The sequence below is a fragment of the Dreissena polymorpha genome, chromosome 6 (genome assembly GCF_020536995.1).
Source record: "Dreissena polymorpha isolate Duluth1 chromosome 6, UMN_Dpol_1.0, whole genome shotgun sequence".
NCBI classification, from domain to species: Eukaryota; Metazoa; Mollusca; class Bivalvia; order Myida; family Dreissenidae; genus Dreissena; species Dreissena polymorpha.
Window position 1 is genome coordinate 66,605,437 of NC_068360.1, and position 20,937 is coordinate 66,626,373.

At 37.9% G+C, this 20,937-nt stretch overlaps 1 protein-coding gene across 1 annotated transcript in view; it reads left to right on the plus strand.

Annotated features, from left to right (window-relative positions):
• Nucleotides 1–20,937, plus strand: part of LOC127833693 (mitochondrial intermediate peptidase-like) — a 47,912-nt gene that overhangs the window by 7,879 nt on the left and 19,096 nt on the right. Inside the window, exons 4-14 of the mRNA XM_052359103.1 lie at nt 2,231–2,319; nt 3,531–3,678; nt 5,270–5,388; nt 9,366–9,429; nt 10,381–10,537; nt 12,299–12,347; nt 13,865–13,964; nt 14,892–14,944; nt 15,438–15,585; nt 16,396–16,473; nt 17,282–17,486. Of these exons, the coding sequence (XP_052215063.1) occupies nt 2,231–2,319; nt 3,531–3,678; nt 5,270–5,388; nt 9,366–9,429; nt 10,381–10,537; nt 12,299–12,347; nt 13,865–13,964; nt 14,892–14,944; nt 15,438–15,585; nt 16,396–16,473; nt 17,282–17,486 (1,210 nt within the window). The remainder of the gene's footprint in view (nt 1–2,230; nt 2,320–3,530; nt 3,679–5,269; nt 5,389–9,365; nt 9,430–10,380; nt 10,538–12,298; nt 12,348–13,864; nt 13,965–14,891; nt 14,945–15,437; nt 15,586–16,395; nt 16,474–17,281; nt 17,487–20,937) is intronic.

Here is a 20,937-nt window from a genome sequence, read left to right on the forward strand (position 1 = left end):
GTCTAGGAGTTTGTGCATTGCTGAACTGCCTAGATGGGTGATCATTTCATTGGTCACATTGTCTGGTCCTGGAGACTTCTTTAATTTCAGCTGCCTGACTGCTGTCTGTAGTTCGTGCAGGGTCAGGCTTTGGCTCATGCGGTCTGATGTCACATCATCTGTTTTCCTGTCCCTTTGTTCTCTTCTTACTTCTCTCTGTCTCTCTCTACTGACAGGAATGTCACTGACATCTTTGTAGTTGCTGGCAAAGACATTTGCCGCTTGTTTGCCTGTCAGCAGCTCTCCATTCTCTTCCAGAGTTACTGAGCCTCTCGCTTGGACTTCATCGTCATTCAGCTGTTTCGTTAACCTCCACAGCTTACGGCCATCTCGCTCCAGGTTGAGTGATGCTGTTTTGTTTCTCCAGCTCTTTCTTTGGGCTTCAAGTTTGTGCCGCAGGAATTTGGCCTTGGCTCGCTGTAGTGAGAGGTTGCTTTCTTGTGAGGGGTTGCTTTCTGCTTCCACCCTGGCTTCTGTCAACTTAGTCTGGAGGTCTTCCAACTCCCTACTCCAGTATGGCTTGTAGTCTTTTCTGGCCCCACGTGGTATCGCCTTCTGTGCTGCGTTTAGCATGCATGCATTGAAGTCTTTCACAACTTTGTTTATATCTCTACCATCCACTCTGATATCTCTGCAGAGGTCATCACTCAGACGTTTGTATAAGGTCCAGTCGGCCTTCTTGTAGTTCCATCTGGGGATGCTTGAGGATGAAGAGGTAGAATGGTTTATGATGAGGTGAACTGGACGATGGTCGCTTCCTCCTAGTTGTTCACAGACTTCTCTCTTGATATGCCCTTGGATATCTGCAGTGCAGAAAGCTAAGTCAGGGGTCGACGTTGTGTGCCATCTCCTAGAGTAGAAAGTTGCCAGATCTTCAGGCTGGTTGATAAGATTAAGCTTGTTTTCATCTTGCCAGTTCTCCACTTCCTCTCCGCGTCGGTCCATGTGGTCGTATCCCCAGCTTTGTGAATGACTGTTGAAGTCGCCAACAACAATGAAGTTAGATTCTTCTGTTGGGATACTGTCTAGGGAAAGAGCTTTGTCATTTGGAGAGTAGAGATTCACAAGCTTCAGATTGAAATCGTTCTTCCTGAGACTCAGAACCTGGAATTCAGAGTCGTCCATATGCGTTTTAGTCTGGACTACATTGATGTTGTTCCGGACTAATGTCAGGATGCCTCCTTTCTTTCTGCCTTCTCTGTCACATCGGAAACTCTGGTATCCTCTGACCTTGAAGGATTTCGCTGGCTGCAGATGAGTTTCCTGAATGCAGCAGACATTTATGTCCTGTTCATGAAGGATATGTTCTAGCTCTGTCTTTTTGTTAAAGACTCCTTCTGCGTTCCAATGCATCACCTTGAAAGGATGATGTTGGTCTTTTCTCCTCCTAGGCTTATTGTAGCCAGCTTTCTTTCCTCCTCTTCTCTTGGCATGTTGTGGAATGAAGGAGGGACCCCCAGTAGCTGTGGGTGGACTCTGTCGAGGCTCAGAGCCCGGCACTGAATCTCCCTGGTGGGATCTCAGAGACTCAGCACCACATCGAGTAACACCGGTTGATTGTGTAGACATAGCGATGTACATGACGTCATGGTTTGTTAAGGGAGTGCCAATGGCCTAACGTCTCCGATTTCAACTCCCTAGGTTTTCTGTCGGGGTTACCTCACCCTTAGCCTTTGCCGATCCAACGACAAACCACAAGGCAGTGGTTTCCTACTTAACCCTGTAGGCGGGGAACCTTATATCCCTGGGAACACAGGGGCCATTTTACCCTTTGGCTGGGGGTCTGTTCATGGGCATCAGGGCATTTCCATACGCCGGTGGGCCTGGCATGCCGCATGTCTGGGGGCAGACCGCCTCCGAGTCCCTGTAGTTCAGCCTGAGGCCGCGAGGTACTCAGTTGACGTGTGTCGCCACTAGGAGGCACTACATAGGACTTGTCTGTAGAGAGGCTATGTACTGGCAGTGAAGACTTGCGCACTTCAGCTTCATTTTAGCACAGGGCTAGCCAGCGGTATAGGCTGAAAGCGAAGGTGACAAGCACGCAGGGCCCAACACTACACACAAGACGCATCAACAGACCATTTGACACACTACACAAACTCTACTGTAACCTTAACTCAATATTTTCTGTTAAGAACTTGTTTTACCGATGTTCAAATTCAGTCACATTAAGATATTTCAAATGGCACAGTTGGAGTTCCTGAGGCTTGCCCACCCTGATGAGAAGTTCAGAAAGACAGCACAGGCATCCTTGATAAACCTGTTGGATCTTGTGGAAACGTAGGTACCGAGCCTCGCTCTGAGAAAACAGGGCTTAATGCATGTGATTAAAGTGTGGGCATGTGCTTCATAGGCTAATTAGGGACAACACTTGCCACTTGTATGGTACTTTTATTCAAAAGTAGTCACTTCTCTGCAAAATTAAGACAGAAAGTGGCGTCCCTGACTTGCCTGTGACTGCACCAGCTTATTTGGGACAATGCTTTAAGCAGATGTTTTAAGACCCGTTTTCCTTGATCGAGGTTCATTTCTTACTGTAGCAGTGAATTTTTTCACATTTCACAAAGTTGGTGAATTAAGTAGGGAAGGTTTGTATCTAAGCTTGCCAAAGTGTTAGCCAATTGATTTCATGGTGCGTCAATGTGTTAACCTCTAATCTGCTGACAGAAGTTGCTAAATACTGACTGCCAGTCACCATATACTGTGAGACCAATATTGTTTGTAGGACACTTATTTTTTTATGCCCCCGGATCGAATGAACGGGGTTATATTGTTTTTGGCCTGTCTGTCTGTCATTCTGTCCCAAAACTTTAACCTTGGTAATAACTTTTGCATTATTGAATATAGCAACTTGATATTTGGCATGCATGTGTATCTCATGGAGCTGCACATTTTGAGTGGTGAAAGGTCAAGATCATCCTTCAAGGTCAAAGGTCAAATATATGGCTTCAAAGCGGCGAATAAGGGGGCATTGTGTTTCTGATAAATACATCTCTTGTTGTAGATTTGTGTGGGTTCTCTCAAACACGAAATCAAAAGTCCAACAGACGTTCAATTCTGAAGTCTTACATCAAACTTAAAAAATTCATGAATGAAAGATAATACAAAAGTGCCAGATTTTTTTAAATCCACAAAATTTTATGTCAACAAAAATAAATGAATCTACAGTAGATAATTATATATATTTGAATTAGAACAATAACTGCTCATAGGATATCAATGTCACATTGGTGGCCATTGCGTAAGTGATATGATGTCCCCCTAGTCACCGTAAGGTCAATGGTTAGTTCCCAACTTTGGTAGTGTTCTTTGGCTCTCCTTCAAAGACACCCAAGAACTGGTTCTAGGCCCAGGAAACGGACTGGAGAGCGTTTCAATAACCCTACGGCTTTCGATGCAATCAAGCTAAAATGAGGTTTAGATTAAACTATCCTCACATTAATAGCAGCAACAAAATCACTTTTTTTCATCATATTTCTCATCAATTACAGATTGAACACAGACATACACATTTACAAGGCCCTCAAACATGTGAGCCAGCACGGAGATGTGGAGACATTGTCGGACACTGACAGGAGAGTCACTGACCTGTTCATATTCGACTTTGAGCAGAGCGGGATACACTTGGACGATCAGAGGGTACGGCAAAAAAGTTGATTGGGTGTTGAAAATTTCATCGGATATTCAATATAATATTTTTTTATTGAAAAAAAAATGAATCTAGTAAATTTTGTATGACTGTCCAAACAGCTGTGGGAAAAACAACTGGCTCTTTTCCTGTATATTTAGCCACTTTGTGAACCTATGTAAAATGTTTATCCCAGGAGCTTACAAAAATTTTTATACAAAAAGAACAATTAGGTTGAACAATGAAACATTTAACTAACACTGTTAAAACCTTTACAACAACATTCCTGCAATATGAATTACATGTACAAATCAATCATTTCCTTAGTAACTGAATGATTCTTTGAAGGCATATTTCAACCTAAGTTTTTGAAGTATTACCAATCAAACTGTTCAGTCAGCATTTTAATAGAAAAAACAAAACCATTTGTTAAAATGTTGATATAACACATTAAACACATGTCCTAAAAGACTAATAAACACCCCTATACTGTTTGAAAGGGATTATTTCAATTGCACAGAACATGTAGCAATTTTTAGCTAAACTTTATAATAATTTTTACTTTTTTTTTCCACAGAAAACCAAAAAACAAAGTCTATTTACCGGTATAAGATTGTATGAACACAGCTACATCATTGTCAACATGCTATTTAATATCCTTGTGACAAAGCGGCGTTAAAGCCCCATAAACACTCGATATTAAAGAATATTTCGTTATTGCGAAAAATAGAGTTAACACACAAAAAATCAGTGTTCCTCATAGCAATAGCCAAAATTTTAGCGATGACAGTTTGGCCATTGCCCTAAAGAACACTTTTATTGGTTAGCATTATTTTACAAAATATTTTACGAAATATCCGTTGATTTTGAGAGTTAATTGGGAATTAAGTTTTTTTAGCAACATAACAGGTGTATTTCTTAGTGAACTCAGTGGAGCTACTCAGAGTCATCATGCATGGCCTCTTTAGGATGTAATACACACAGTTTTACACCCCAACATTTTTATAAAAAAATTGGTGCCTGTTACAAATTCATACAACTGATTGCGCAATAATAAAATTGTGGCCGATTTTACAGGTTTCTTTATGAGAAATCTTCTTGTGTCATTAAAAAAATGTGCGTATATAAAGTTGAGCATAATATGCGGCAAAGAACAGAGTAGCAAACCAGAGATTTTTTTTTCGCGTTATATTTTACAGCCTTTGCAGATTTGATTGAGAAAAAAACATGACATTTGGAAATATTAAAAATTATTAATATGATTATAATTAACAGTATACCAATTGTTTATAATTGCATGTTTAACTGCTTTCTAAAACTTGTATTATACAGTTCTAAGAAAATTAAATTGATTAATCAATGAACTAATTTTAATGGAAAAGTTTGGCATATTTCTGGGGAAATTTTTGTCAGATATTTGGGAAAAAAAGGTACTTTTTGCCATAGGGAAACAACCTGTAAAAGGCTGTACTTTTTTTGAGGGTGGGGGGGAATCACTGCAAACATGGAGTTTTTAACACCATAACAGTGGCACTTGTTAATGAACTTGAGTGAGTTACCTATGCAGACCCTCATGACCCTCTGGTTTCTGTGTTCTTCCAGCGGTCAAAGTTTGTGCAGATTAACAATGCATTGGTGAGGATTTGCAACAATTTCATGAATGGCTGCCAGCAGCCTACCCCGATGATGAACTTTGACCTACCCAAGGACCTTCTAAATCTGTGAGTAACATTTATATTCCCTCCATCCATTGAAACCATTGATTATCGAAGCCTTTTTTTCCCTCCTTCCATTGATACAATTGATTATCAAGCTTTTTATATCCTCCTTCCATTGATACCATTGTTTATTGAAGCTTTTTATTCCCTCCTTTCATTGGTACCATTAATTATGGAAGCTTTTTATTCCCTCCTTCCATTGGTTCCATTGATAATGGAAGCTTTCTTTTAAAATATTGTGTTTTATACAGGTGAAAGTGCTCTTTAAATTATTTTTATCAGATTTTTGGTGGACATGTGGTTTTAAAGGGTTATATATTGTGTGGAGATGTTATAGAAAAAATACATGATTCAATTTTGTGATTAATAATAAATGAAAGTTTATGATAATATTTAAAGAAGGTTTATTTTTAGCTCACCTGAGAACAATGTGCGCATGGTGAGATCTAGTGATCGCCTTTTGTCCGTGGTACATTGTGCAGCGTCAACATTTGCCTTGTTAACACGCTAGAGGTCACATTTATTGTCCGATCTTTATGAAATTTGGTCTAAAGATTGGTCTCAATGATATCTTGGATTAGTTCGAAAATGGTTACGTTTGCTTGAAAAACATGGCTGCCAAGGGGCAGGGCATTTTTCCTTATATGGCTATATTTTGCTATAGTAAAACCTTGTTAACACTCTAGAGGCCACATTTATTGTCCAATCTTCATGAAACTTGGTCAGAAGATTCATCCCAATAATATGTTGGACTAGTTCAAAAATGATGCCAGTTGGTTGATAAACATGGCCGCCAGGGGGTGGGGCTTTTTTACTTATATAGCTATAGTAAAACCTTGTTCACACTCTAGAGGCCACATTTATTTTCCAATCATCATGAAACTTGGTCAGAAGATTCATCCCAATGATGTTTTGGACAAGTTCGAAAATGGTTTTGGTTGCTTGAAAAACATGGGCACCAGGGGGCGGGGCATTTTCCCTTATATGGCTATATAAGGCTTTTGTAAAACCTTGTCAACACTCTAGAGGCCACAATTATTGTCTGATCTTCATGAAACATGGTCAGAAGATTTTTCCCAATGATATCTTGGATGATTTTGAAAATGGTTCCAAGTTGGTTGAAAAACATGGCTGCCAAGTGGGCGGGGCATTTTTCCTTATATAGCTATAGTAAAACCTTGTTAACACTCTAGAGGCCACATTTTTTGTCCGATCATCATGAAACTCTGTCAGAAGATTTTTCCCAATGATATCTTGGACATAGTTGAAAATGGTTTTGGTGGCTTGAAAAACATGGCCACCAGGGGACGAGGCATTTTTCCTTATATTGCTACATGTATATATGGCTTTTGTAAATCCTTGTTAACACTCTAGAGGCCACATTTATTGTTCAATCTTCATGAAGCTTGGTCAGAAGATTAATCCTAATTATATCTTGGACGAGTATGAAAATGGCGGGGCATTTTTCCTTATATTGCTATAGTAAAACCTTGTTTACACTCTTGTTAAATATTCTCGAAGTTTAATGTAGTAATATTTATTTTCCAGAAAATTACTGAAGGGAGAAAAAACTGATTATAGCTTTATTGTTTGAATTCTAATCATGAATGCACACTTAATTACTCCGACTGACGATGAGGCATTTTTCCTTATATGGCTTTAGTCAAACCTTGTTAACACTCTAGAGGCCACATTTATTGTCCGATCATCATGAAACTTGGTCAGAACATTTGTCCCAATGATATATTGAATGAGTTCAAAAATGGTTCCAGTTGCTTGAAAAACATGGCCACCAGGGAGTGGGATATTTTTCCTTATTTGGTAATATATTCCTTTAGTAAAACTTGTTATCACTCTACAGGCCACATTTATTGTCCGATCTTCATGAAACTTGGTCAATATTATTTTGGATGAGTTTGAAGATGATTCCGGTTGGGTGAAAAACATGGCCCTCAGGAGGTGGGGAATTTGTTCTTATATGTCTATAGTAAAACCTTGTTAACACTATAGAGGCCACATTTATTTCTGATGATGATTGGTTGGTGTTTAACAACAGTCCAATCTCATGAAACTTGGTCAGAAGATTTTTCCCAATAATATCTTGGATGAGTTCGAAAATAGTTTAGGTTGGTTGAAAAACATGGCAGCCAGGGGGCAGGGCAGTTTTCCTTATATGGCTCAAGTACAACCAATATACCCTCTAAATCATATGCAGATTATGACATTCATTATCTTCATGCATTTAAATTCATTCTTATTATAAGATTTATAGTACAATTTAAAAAAAAACATTGGTGATGTTTTTTTTCCTTTGGTTGGTGATTAACAGCAACAAACATGTTTTATGCTATCTGAATACATGTAGTCTTTATAAAATATTTTAGAAGTTTTATGTAGTAATAATTTTTTGGCAGAAGATTACTTAGGGGAGAACAAACTGTTTATAACTTTAATTGTGTGACCTCAAAACATGAATGCACACTTAAATTCTCCCACTGACCAATTTAGCCACATGCTTAACAGTACAATTCAATACACTTATCACATCTGATCCTTGTTGTTCTATTTTAAGCTCACCTGAAAACTATTTGCTCATGGTGAGCTTTTGTGATCGCCTTTCGTCCATCGTCTGTTGTGTGGCGTCAACATTTGCCTTGTTAACACTCTAGAGGCCACATTTATTGTCCAATCTTCATGAAACTTGGTCAGAAGATTCATCCCAATAATATTTTGAAGGAGTACAAAAATGATGCCCATTGGTTAAAAAACATGGTCCCCAGGGGGTGGGGCATTTTTCCTTATATGGCTATAGTAAAACGTTGTTAACACTCTAGAGGCCACATTTATTGTCCAATCTTCATGAAATTTGGTCAGAAGATTGGTCTTATTTATATCTTGGATGAGTTTACGTTAGCTTGATAAACATGGCTGCCAAGGGGCAGGGCATTTTTCCCTATATGGCTATATAAGGCTATAGTAAAATCTTGTTAACTTTCTATATTTATTGTCTGATCTTCATGTAACTCGGTCAGAAGACTCATCCTAATAATATCTTGGACGTGTTAAAAATGATGCCGGTTGGTTGAAAAACATGGCCACCACGGGTCGGGGCATTTGTCCTTATATGGCTATAGTGAAACCTTGTTAACACTCTAGAGGTCACATTTATTTTCCGATCTTCATGAAACTTGGTCAGAGGATTTGTCCTAATAATATCTTTTTATCTCAGGTGAGCGACTTTGTGCCTTTAAGGCTCTCTTGTTTAACATTATTTACCTGAGTTACAGATGTAAGATAATTTGCATAAAGTAGACTATATAGATTAATAATGCAAATTGCCTGATGTCATCAATTCACGGTACTACCGTAATATTTTGTGGATTCATCTTATTTTGTTAACATAAAATTTAGTTGATAAGTAAATTTTGGCACATTTGTTGGATATTATGTAAGCAGATTTTTGTATAATGCCTGAAATAGGACTTTGGACATGAATTTTTAACTATTCATGTAATTGTTAGGCAGACCCAGGCAAATGAATGAAAATTAAATGTCTGATGGACTATATTTGTTTCACAGAAATCATGCTCAGTTTTGTATGCCCCCGAAGGAGGGCATATAGTGATTGGACTGTCTGTCCGTCCGTCTGTCCGTCACACTTTGCGTTTAGGTTTCGAAAAATGCTCATAACTTCTATGTCGCTTCATATAGTAATTTCATATTTGGCATGCATGTGTATATAGACAAGGCCTTTCGTCATACGCACACAAAATTTGACCCCTGTGAGCTTGACCTTGAACTTAGGGTCAGCGTTTAGGTTTCAAAATCTGTGTTTAGGTTTCGAAAAAAACACATAACTTCTATCAAGCGTTTATAGGGGGCATAAGTCATCCTATGGTGACAGCTCTTGTTTTTTGTTTTTTTTTACACACAATGTTGCATGTGACTCCATTTATATCTCTTGCAACTGAAATTTCCAGGTTTTCTTTTGAGGGGAGGACTAATTCTATAAGTGCGCCCAGAACAGAACATGTTAGTGAGAAGGTAAGATATACGGAAAGATAGAGGGATAGATCTAGAACAAATTGAGGAAGAGATATATGAATAAATAGAAGTATATATACTTGACATACATTCCGCATCATGCAAAAGTGGGTCTTATTCCATAGTCAGCCAGCATAGGTTTAGTAAGTTTTCTGCCGTAAAGTCAAATCATATTATTCCTTGTTATCACTGTAGAATGCTCTTATTACTCAATCATGATGAAGCTTGGTAAAAATGTTAACCTTTAAAAAGGGTAACATTTTAATTGGGGTTATGTGCTTAGTTGATAAAAAAAATCAAAAAAACTTTACCCCAAATTTGTGTTAAATTACATTATTTCTCCCTACCCGAAAAGCCCTGGCCGATTTCCAAAAATGGCAAAAAAATCTAACACTGTAGACTATCTTAAAAAGCTTGAATTAAGAATTTATTTGAAATTTAGAATTCACAGGAAAAGCTGTCTAAACTTCTCAATAGTATCAGCAATAGCTCCAAAATCGCAGGCTAGGAAATATGTGCTTCGTCTTTAAAAAAGTGTCTGTGTGCTTTGTATTCTGTAGATTTTTTTTTCTTGACATTAAAATTAATGGATTCAAAAAATCTTGCATTTTTGTTTAATCTTAAAAATCCATGAAAATTAATGTCTGATGAATAATGTTGGTCCAACAGTGAGCCTCCTTTTGGGAAAGCTGGGCTAAATGCATGTGCATAAAATGGCATCCAAAATAAACCTGTGGGGACTGCACAGGCTAACCAGGCTAATGCACTTTTCGATTGCATTGAATTGTTCGTTGAAAGGAAGTCTATTCTAAGTGAAAATCAGGTTTAGACGGAAAATGTCGGCCCTGATAAGCATGTGAACACTGCCTAGGCCAATCAGGGACAACTCTTTATGCATTAAGACTATTATTTTCTCAGAACACTGTGCACATCAATTCTCTAACTGTACAGATTCGAGAGGCTACCTACCGTATACACGTGTACCCAAACAAACACCAGGAGGCTCTTCTTAAAGACCTGATAGAAGGTCGCCGTCTGCTTGCCAACATGTCCGACTTCCCGAGCTTTGCTCATCGAGCCCTTAAAGGGACACTAGTGGAGTCCCCAGGTTTGGGAACATTCTATTAAATTTAGTTTGATTGTATATCGAAAGCATAAGGCCTATTAAAGGGACCTGTTCACACTTTGGTAAATTGACAAAATTGGAAAAAATGGTTTCAGATTGCAATTTTTTGTTGTAGTTATGCTAGTTGCAAGATACAATAATACTGAACATTTACCATGCTCAAAAACATCCATTTTATGCATCTTTTAATGATTTAAAAACCTAAAAATTATAAAGCGTTACAAATGCCAAACAATTGAAATAATTTGAAGGGTTCTGTTGTGATTGTAATATTTTATGACACTTCTGATTGCGTATATAAATAAAAAATTCCATACGATGTATATGAGCACGGATGGCCGACTGGTTTAAGCGGTAGACTTTTACTCAAAGGGTCAGTGGTTCAAGCCGAGATATGGACAACTTTTTTTCTCTCTTTTTTCTTGTTTTATACTGGAGCTGTTTAGTTACAATGTTTACATTGATCAAGTAGAAGCTTCTAATGACAAATTTCAAAATATAACAAAATCTGTGAACAAGTCCCTATAAACACTCTCGAGTGCATATTCTGAGTAGAACCACTATTTGGTGTCTATAGGGTCGATCTAAAGAAAGCTCCAACAAAGGAGATCAAACCCATGACCTTCTTATTGCTTGGTAGACACATAGCCACTGACTCACCTTGATCTGGTGTGGAAGCATTCTATGTATTGACTGCTTGGTAGACACATAGCCACTGACTCACCTTGATCTGGTGTGGAAGCATTCTATGTATTGACTGCTTGGTAGACACATAGCCACTGACTCACCTTGATCTGGTGTGGAAGCATTCTATGTATTGACTGCTTGGTAGACACATAGCCACTGACTCACCTTGATCTGGTGTGGAAGCATTCTATGTATTGACTGCCCCGCTTGTTATTTGAGAACGTTTTCAGGGAATTGGGCTATTCTGTAAAGCAAGATTTTGAAACAATGCAGGTATCTTATAATATAAGTATTTTCCATATTTGGTTATCAGGGAAAAGCCCTATTCTGTTCATGTATTAAAGATAAAAAACTCTGCCTATAATTTATAATTTTAGATTTTTTCTACAGAATCAGAGAATATCAGAAATAATAGTTTTTGCTCGTTGTTGATGAAACATTATTATTGTATTCAACTCATTATTTAATTTCATTTTTAGCTCGGCTGTTTTGGGAGATAACCCGAGGTGTTGTCATAGCCAGCTTGTCGTCCAGCGTCGTGCTAAAACCTTTACATTTTGTTAACCTTTTGAACATTGGCTCTTTAATCAAAATGCTTCCACCTTCAACTTTGAAACTTCATATGTAGTTGCACCTTGATGAGTTCTACACGCCTCACCCATTTTAGGGTCACTAGGTCAAAGGTCAAGGTCACTGTTACCCCCCGCCCTCCAAAAAAAAAATTCAAAAAATTCTGACAAGCTTTCATTTATTCAAAACTCGGCTACTTTTTGCACCTGCAGCCAAGCGTTGGTACCCGTTATGCGGTGCTCTTGTTTACAGTACTTTTTATCTCTTAACATTTAATACTGAAAATAAGCTAATTATGATAATGTTCTAACTACCCTTTATGTTAACATGTTCACATTGAACTGGTCTAGTACAGATTGACAAACATTACGGGGAAAAGATGTGATAAGATCCGATAAGGTAGTCATTACCCTGTTAATGTAAAATATTGCAAACAATTCAAACACAATGGCTGTCACCAAGAGGAAATGTAATATTTTGTTTTAGAGAATGCAATGCAGTTTCTGGAGTCCATGGCAGTAAATGTGCGGGAGGGGTAAGTCACCGGTGATGTGATCGCTTTTTATGGACTGAAATATTTAATCGAACTTGAAGCTACACTGCATTTGTATTTACCAATCAAGATTTGGTTGTCATTTTCTGAAGCTGTGTATAATTCTAACCCCAAATTGCAGCTTTTAAAGTTTGTTAACTCATCAGATACTGGCCTTCATTGAATTTGTTATCAACAGTTTAGTTATGATGCATCATCAATTGTTTTTGTGCTGTCAAGTTTATAACGAAATCAATTACACCGTTATGTTGATATCGAAAGTGATGGCTGTGTCCTGATATATATTATATATAGAAACAGATTTAACAGTTTGATAGTTTTTAAGTAATTATTGGAATTAAATCACTATCAATCAAAAGCAATTGAAAGATTGTATTCAGAACAAATTTAGGAACACAGTTTATAAGTGATTATTTTAAACAAGTTACTACTGATGGAATGATGTATACTTTTGTATGGTGTTTTTTCTATGAGCATACACAAAAGGATTTACATCAAATATCCGTATGTTCAATGTATTTGGGATATTTTTTAATTTCCAATTTTGTGTTCGTAATGTTTAAAAAAAATCACCTTAATTGGCAATGGAAATAGGTTTTTTTACCTTGCAATAAAAGAAAAAATTGAACAGAGAAAGAAATTCTTCTGTGCTAGTAATTACCCCTTTCCAACTCGGAAGCAACGTGAAAATGGCTATATGCCACCAGCGTAAAACCAGAAAAAACATGTGAATCACTTGCAGTCAGTCCAGGTTTTTTGCTGATTGCTGCTTATCAGTACCTTATTGTAAGAAATGAAGCCTTTTCAAGTGGACTCTTGTAAGAAAGGTCTTACATTTATTTTGATTATCTAAGGGCTCATCTGAGTGGTAATTGTTCAGGTGCTGTGTTAAGGAAATTAGTAAGAAATGTCGCAATTTGTATTTGATTTTTTAAGGGACTATAAAGCATTAACCCTTTGAGCGGTAGAACCGAATTTTAAAGGCCTTTGCAAACAATTTGGATCAAGATCAGACGCCACAAAACGTGGCGTCTGATCTGGATCCAAACTGTTTGCTATTCTCATCATGGTTTTTGAAAAAAAGTGAAGAAAATGATGATTTTAGAAATTCAGCAGACACCAATTTAGCAGACAACAAATATCCCAGCATGCAAAGGATAAAAGTCCATGTCAGAGTGGTACAGGGGTGGCCACAATGATTTGGTGCAGTTTTCAAGAATCTAGTTTGTAAGAAAGGACTTATACTTAATTGGATTTTCTAAGGGACTACAAAAGTGTCAAAGTGCGTTTCTAGGTGGTAAAGGGATAAAAGGCACAATGATTATGAGATCTTTTTTTCTGGTCTTTGTAAAACGACCTTTCGCCCGTCAACTTTTGGAAAATGAGTTGCAAACTTTTCAAAAATTTTAAAATTTGATTCCTATAATTGTTTTCCCTTAAAATTGTGATAAACAGCTATACTTAGAAAGAAAAAAACACTGTTTTGGTGCTGTTTTCAGGGCACAGAAAGAATATGAATTGATGTTGGAGCGAAAGCAGCAGTTTAAAGCCCTCGAGACAGGGGGAGATGTGCAACAAGGGGATTATGTGCGAAACAATGTGTGTGTTTTCTAATTTTGAGCAACACTTTTGGAAAAATGGGTTTAATGCATGTGAGTTAAGTGTGGTCCAATATTAGCCTGTGCAGTCCGTACATACCAAAAAGGGACAACACTTTTATGGTATTAAAAAAAAACACAGTCTCCTCATACCGAAAATTTTGTTAAGGCAGAAAGTGTCATCCCTGATTAGCCTGTGTGAACTGCACAGGCTTTACTGGGACAACACTTAATGCACATGCATTAGACCCAGTTTGCCCGTGGCAAGGCTCATATTTTTACCATCTTTTTAATTTTTGTTATTATTGAAATTTATCATAGATGCACCTTTCGCAAAAATCTACATAATTACATTGAAAGCATGCAATAAAACCTGACTCAGAAAGTATTTCAGAAAAGACATAGTCCTACAAAAGAGATGAAATGAAAAAGTGCACACATGGGACCATAATCAAGAGCTTGCTGATATTTTCACATAAATTGAGCCTCCATAGTCACATGTTCAGTATTTAGAAGGCCTGAGATCTGGCTAATCAAGATATTGACTTTGAGTGCATGAGTGACATTTAAGCCCAGCTCTGGAAAAAGGGGGCTTAATGCATGTGTGTTGCAGTCTGCACAGGCTAATCATGGGATGACACTTTCCGCTTTTATGCCATTTTTCCTTTAATGGAAGTACAATTTTAGCAAAAATCCTGTATAGGCGGCAAGTGCATCCCTGATTACCAGTAGCCTGTGGGGACTGGAATGTATAGGCGGCAAGTGCATCCCTGATTAGCCTGTGGGGACTGGAACATTAGCCTGTGGGGACTGGAACATTAGCCTGTGGGGACTGGAACATAAGCCTGTGGGGACTGTAACGCCTTTTTCCCCAGAGCAAGGTTGATTGATAATTAAATTGACAACATGTGTCTCTTGATTATTTCAGGCCATCATGCCATGGGACCCAGCGTTTTTTGTGAAGCATGCAAGATATGAATTGTGAGTCATCACGATGGGTAGATTTATAATGCCTACTATAAAATTGATTTGTAATATTTGTCTGCATGAAATTTCATGGTTTTATAACAAATGATTTTCAATTTAAACCTATTTATTTTAGCTCAATTGCATAGGAAGCCTAAGGCTTATTTGAAACGCTGTTGAGTCCATTTCCTGGGCTTAGAACCAGTACTAGGTGTCTATGGGGGAAGACCTTCAGAACACTCCCACATCGGGAGTAACTCACAGTCTGTTGGATTCTGTTTGCTGCTCACCAGTATCTAAGGGTAGGAAATGAAGCCTTGTAAACATGAATCTAGTAAGAAAGGTCTTTAACTAAATTTAACTTTCTAAGGGACCACAAATGCGTCAGAATATGTATCTAAGTGATTAAGTGTTAAGAAAACTCATCATTGTTAGACTTCAGTCTAAGAATTTGTGGTGAATATGTTCCCTGTTCTAAGACTAAGGTAGCACACTGTTGTGCTTGTAGATACAATGAAGAGACACTGTCTGAGTATTTCTCCCTGGGTAACGCCATGGAGGGGCTGAACATGCTGTTCCAGGCGCTGTATGGAGTCAGTCTGGAGAATGTCACCCCTGGGTCAGGCGAGCTGTGGCACCGAGATGTTTATAAACTGGTGCGTGATGTTTTATTTAACTTGCCATGTTGCAATGTTCCAGGAAAACTCAGCTTAATGCATAGGCATGCATAAAGTGTCATCTCAGATTAGCCTTTGCAGTCTGCACAGGCCTATCAGGGGAAACATTCTTTCTGCACAGGCTTATCAGGAAAATCACTTTTTGCTTTATAAATTAAGTTTATAGGACCTGGTAGTCTCTTCATAGCAAAAATTCAAAGTAAGGGGGAAGTGGAAAGTAATCCCTGTTGTTGAAAAAAAAATGGAATCATCTGTAATGGAGTAGCGTTTATAACAGGATTTTTGCTTGAAAACTTTAAAATGCTTTATGGATTGAAAATAACAAATGTTGCTTGGTTACCCTGTGACCATTTTTTTCCTAATCATTTATGTGCCTAAGAGTCAAGGGTCATAATTTTGTTAAATATACATCATGAATACAAACTCGTATTGTAATTTAATGACAATTTAATTACATATACACAATGCCATATCAACAACATACACAATCCCCGAGTAACCATATCTACATGTATACGACCTATATAACCTATTACATTCACTAATTCCCTAAATATTGCACAAGTTGAGAATGAAGTTCTGACGTCACAAATATATGACTTCACAACTGGTAATACAACCTGGTTTGTCAAGTGACTATCCAGTACATGTACTATATTCCCTGTTATGCATAATTGTGTCAAAAATCAACATCAATCAGGAGTCTAACGAATGGTTCTCAACTATATAAAAAGCGAGCATGTTTTAATAAAGCTCTTGATATTATTTTTGATCCTTTATATATTTCAGGCTGTCACCCATGAGAAAGAGGGCCTTCTAGGCTACATCTTCTGTGATTTCTTCGACAGGGCAGACAAAACTAATTCGGTACTTGCCGCAGAAATTACGTAGACCTGTCTTCACTTTCTTTCAAGGCATTGATTGTGCATGAAATCATTTTGTGATCCGTCAAGGGAAAGTACTAGTTATGCTCTTCAATATCATGATTAAAGGCCGTAAAGCAATTATATTTAGGATAATGCATGCTTAGCTTATATTTTGTTAGGTGTATTTGGCTTTCTTAATCAGTTTGGGCATTATAAGCTGAATTGTATCATCATGTGATATCATTCTTAGGCTTGAAATAGTATAGCTTGGCCATTGAAGAAATACTTTTTATTCGCTAAAGAACAACAACTCACTGAATTCTTATGCTGATTGGTGACAAAGAATTATGTCCCATGGTTATGGGATATAAGAAAGTCTCAATTAATAGAAGGAAACTGAAACTGAAATAAAATAGTATCTGCGAGTTTCTTACACACATAGTGGCTCTATTATGTAATCAAATAATAGTAATGTGTAAAGCAACAAGTCACATTTTATCAAGATAAGAATTATATATTTTTATAAGTGATTATGAATAAAAAATCATTTTAAGAAAACAGGATTTAATGCATGTGCGTAAAGTATATCCCATATTAGCCTGTGCAGTCCACAAAGGCTTATCAGGGACGACAATTTCCGCTAAGACTTAATTTTTGTTTAGAAGAGACTTTTTTTAAACAATTTTTTTTCATAAAAGCTGGAATTGTAATCTTGATAAAACCATGCAGACTGCACAGGCTAATCTGGGATGACTGCACAGGCTAATCTGGGATGACTGCACAGGCTAATCTGGGATGATATAATATAGGACTGTCAGTTCATGATTAATGGAGGGAAACTGAAGGCCAATGGCGACTACCAGCTCCCTATGGTGGTTGTACACCTCAACCTTACCTCTAGCGGCTCATCCGTACCCTGCCTTCTCTCCCCTGGAAATCTTGAGAACCTTTTCCACGAGTTCGGCCACGCCATGCACGCAATGCTTGGCAGACAGCAATATCAGCATGTCACAGGTAGAATTTTGTTTTCAGTTAACAGTTAACCACTTAGATATGCTTTTTAACGCATTTGTAGTTCCTCAGAATGTGTAATTTTATTGAAGACCTTTCTTACTGAATCCAAGTTTTAAAGGTTTCAGTTCCAACCGCCAGATACTGATGAGCAGCAAACAACATAAAACCTAAACAGACTGTTACTTTTCCTCTGAGTGGGAAAGGGTTAAAGAGCAAAATTCTTCCAAATTATAGCTCAGAGCTATAGACATTGGTCAATGAGTAAGTCGCAGTCTGTTAGGGTTTTATGTTGTTTGCTGCTCATCAGTATCTAAGGTTTATGAATGAAGCCTTTGAAACTTGAATCTAGTAGGAAAGGTCTTCAATTAAATTTAACTTTTTAAGGGACTACAAACACGACCAAATACATATCTAAGAAGTAAAGGGTTAAACTTTGGAAATTCTGGTAAACAGAAGTGTCCAACAAGTCCTTGCTCTTGTTGACTGGCAGATCTAGACAGAAGTGTCCAACAAGTCCTTGCTCTTGTTGACTGGCAGATCTAGACAGAAGTGTCCAACAAGTCCTTGCTCTTGTTGACTGGCAGATCTAGACAGAAGTGTCCAATAAGTCCTTGCTCTTGTTGACTGGCAGATCTAGCAAGGTTTTGCATTATGGTCAAGGCCATCTTTACTGTATCATAAAGTAAAAACGTTTTTACACCTCACTTTGATTCAATGACAGTGTAATTAGCGAGAATGAATATGACAAATACGCAAATTTTCACTAATTCTGATGTACTTGCTATTTTCATTCAAACGGGAAGTGACATAGGTTCATCCTATTATCATTGGCCCTCATTTACGAACGGGCATAATAGTTCTATAATACTGCTACTAATAATACTAATAATACTCACATATTTTGAATATTGTCGCGCAATTGTAGAAAATAAAGGAAGCATTTTAATTTACAGAATCTGGTGTGTATTTTGAAATTCAGACACTCCTTGCACCCGAACGCAACACTGAACAATGTCAAAAAATGTTTGTCATACACACAAAGATGTCTAGTTGCAACACTCACTTTAAATAAAAGTTAACGAAAAACTGACTAAATAACATGAAAATGATTGTCAAAGTTTACATTAAGCACGAAATGTTCAAGGTCAAATGCATATAATTGATGGACCTTCTATAGCATGCGCGTTTGGAAGAGTTTACGTAATTACTAAAACAGGTGGAGGAAAGACCAGAACAGATAACGGAATTTGCCATTAAACAAAAGCATCTGATTTTAGTGGGGATTTTTTTTTCAGGATTTCAATTGTGTTAAATAAAATTATATATCAAATTGCATTTTTCTTTAAAATATGACAGATCACCTTTAAAATAGATGAAAAGTTTGCGCTCAATAAATTCAGTTAGGATAGAAATTGTTTATGTAGGTAGGTGACATGGAGATCTAGTGAGGGATTGCATTTTGATAATTGATACGTGATCTGTGAAAAGAGGGTTTAATGCATGTTCATAAAGTTTCGTCCCAGATTAGCATGTGCAGTCTGCACAGGCTAATCAGGGACTACACTTTCCGCTTTTATGATATTTGTCATTTAAAGAAAGTCTCTTCTTAGCAAAAATGCATTTTAGGCGTTAAAATTTGTCCCTGATTAGCCTGTACAGACTGCACAGGTTAATCTGGGATGCCACTTTATGCCTTAAAAGCATTAAACCCTTTTTCACAGTGCAAGGCCCATGTGTAAGAGAACTGTTTCATCCTCATTGATCGAGACTTCCCAGAGTTAATGGCTCTTAATGATACTTTTACAAAGCAGTTCAAAAGAATTAACCCTGTCCCACTCAGTAGCAAAGTGAAAATGGCTTTGTGAAAACAGCATAAAACCAGAACAGCCTGCGAGTCACTCGCAGTATGTTCAGGTTTTATGATGTTTGATGCTCATCAGTATCTAAGGTTTGGAGATGAAGCCTTAAAAACTTGAATCTGCTAAGAGAAGTTTTTAAATATATCTTTCTGAGGGACTAAAAATGCGTCAAAATATGTATCAAAGTGGTAAAGGGTTAATCATTTTAATGTCATAAATACTGACCTGTTATCGTATGCTTATACTTTCCAAGGGGAAATAACTCATCCGGAATTTTAACTGGGAATCCGCCACCTCAATACCGCTATACAGGCCAGGTTAAACATAGTGCAATGCAACCTAGCCAAAAATCGGTAACCAACCCTCAATATTCTTTCCGGATCAACCAGGTCTATACGTGTCTTTTACAGCTCTGAATTAAAATATTGTTTTTCGATTTATTTCACTTGGTTGATTGGGGTTTTGAATAGATAAATTGTGTTATTTATCTTTTTATTTGCTCATTCGGATTAATTTGTGTGGATTTAATGGATTTTGTTTCATTTGTAAAAAGGTAAGCCATGCTTGTTTTTATCGAACAATGGTTTATTTCTACTATGCTGGGTGTTTTCATGCGCGAACAACCACGTGCAAAACATGCTCTTCTAATACATTGCTAGAACGTGCAAAGCATGTTCTTCTAATGTGTTACGAGATCGTGCAAAGCGTGTTCTTCTATTGACAGATTGTTTATCATTTGCCATTGTGTGCAATAATGATTTTAACGTTCCGTATGACAATCTAATTGATCGTCATTTTATTTTTTCATCTGTTTTGAATTAAACTTTTGTTTAATTTATGATCTACGGAAGTATTATTATAATTTTCATTATGGTCAAATAATGATTTTATGTGCCGTATGATAATCTGGTCTGTGACCAGTTTATGGTTGGAATATGCTTTGCTCTTGTTTTTCATATATTCGACTACATGATGGTCGCAGAAACAAGAGTGGATAAATACCCGGTGACTTCGCAGATCATGGATGATAGTTGCAGTATCAGTCACCGGGTATTGGGCACGATCGCAACCGTACTATGCTAAGTCTCTTAGACAGTCGGTCAACATCAGACCATATGGCGACAACCGTCAGCCGGTCTTTGCCCGATGGCATTGGTCAAGGACATGGACCAATGCCGGACCATTTGGCATCCGCCATACGGTCATTATCCGGTGACAACACTGGTCATGATATGACCAGTACGTCACCAGGGACATTGATCACGGACCTTTGATCGACGTCTGACCGGCCGGTCCGGTCACCGGTCCGGTCATTGATCACCGGTCCGGTCATGTCACCGGTCCGGTCCGGTCACCGGTCATGTCACCGGTCCGGTCATTGATCACCGGTCCGGTCACAGGTCATGTCACCGGTCCAGTCCGGTCATTGATCACCGGTCCGGTCACCGGTCATGTCACCGGTCCGGTCATTGATCACCGGTCCGGTCCAGTCACCGGTCATGTCACCGGTCCGGTCCGGTCACCGGTCAACAGCAGTTAGGCCTGCCACCGATAACACCAGTCACCGGTCAAGAAGAAGAACTCGGTCTTCT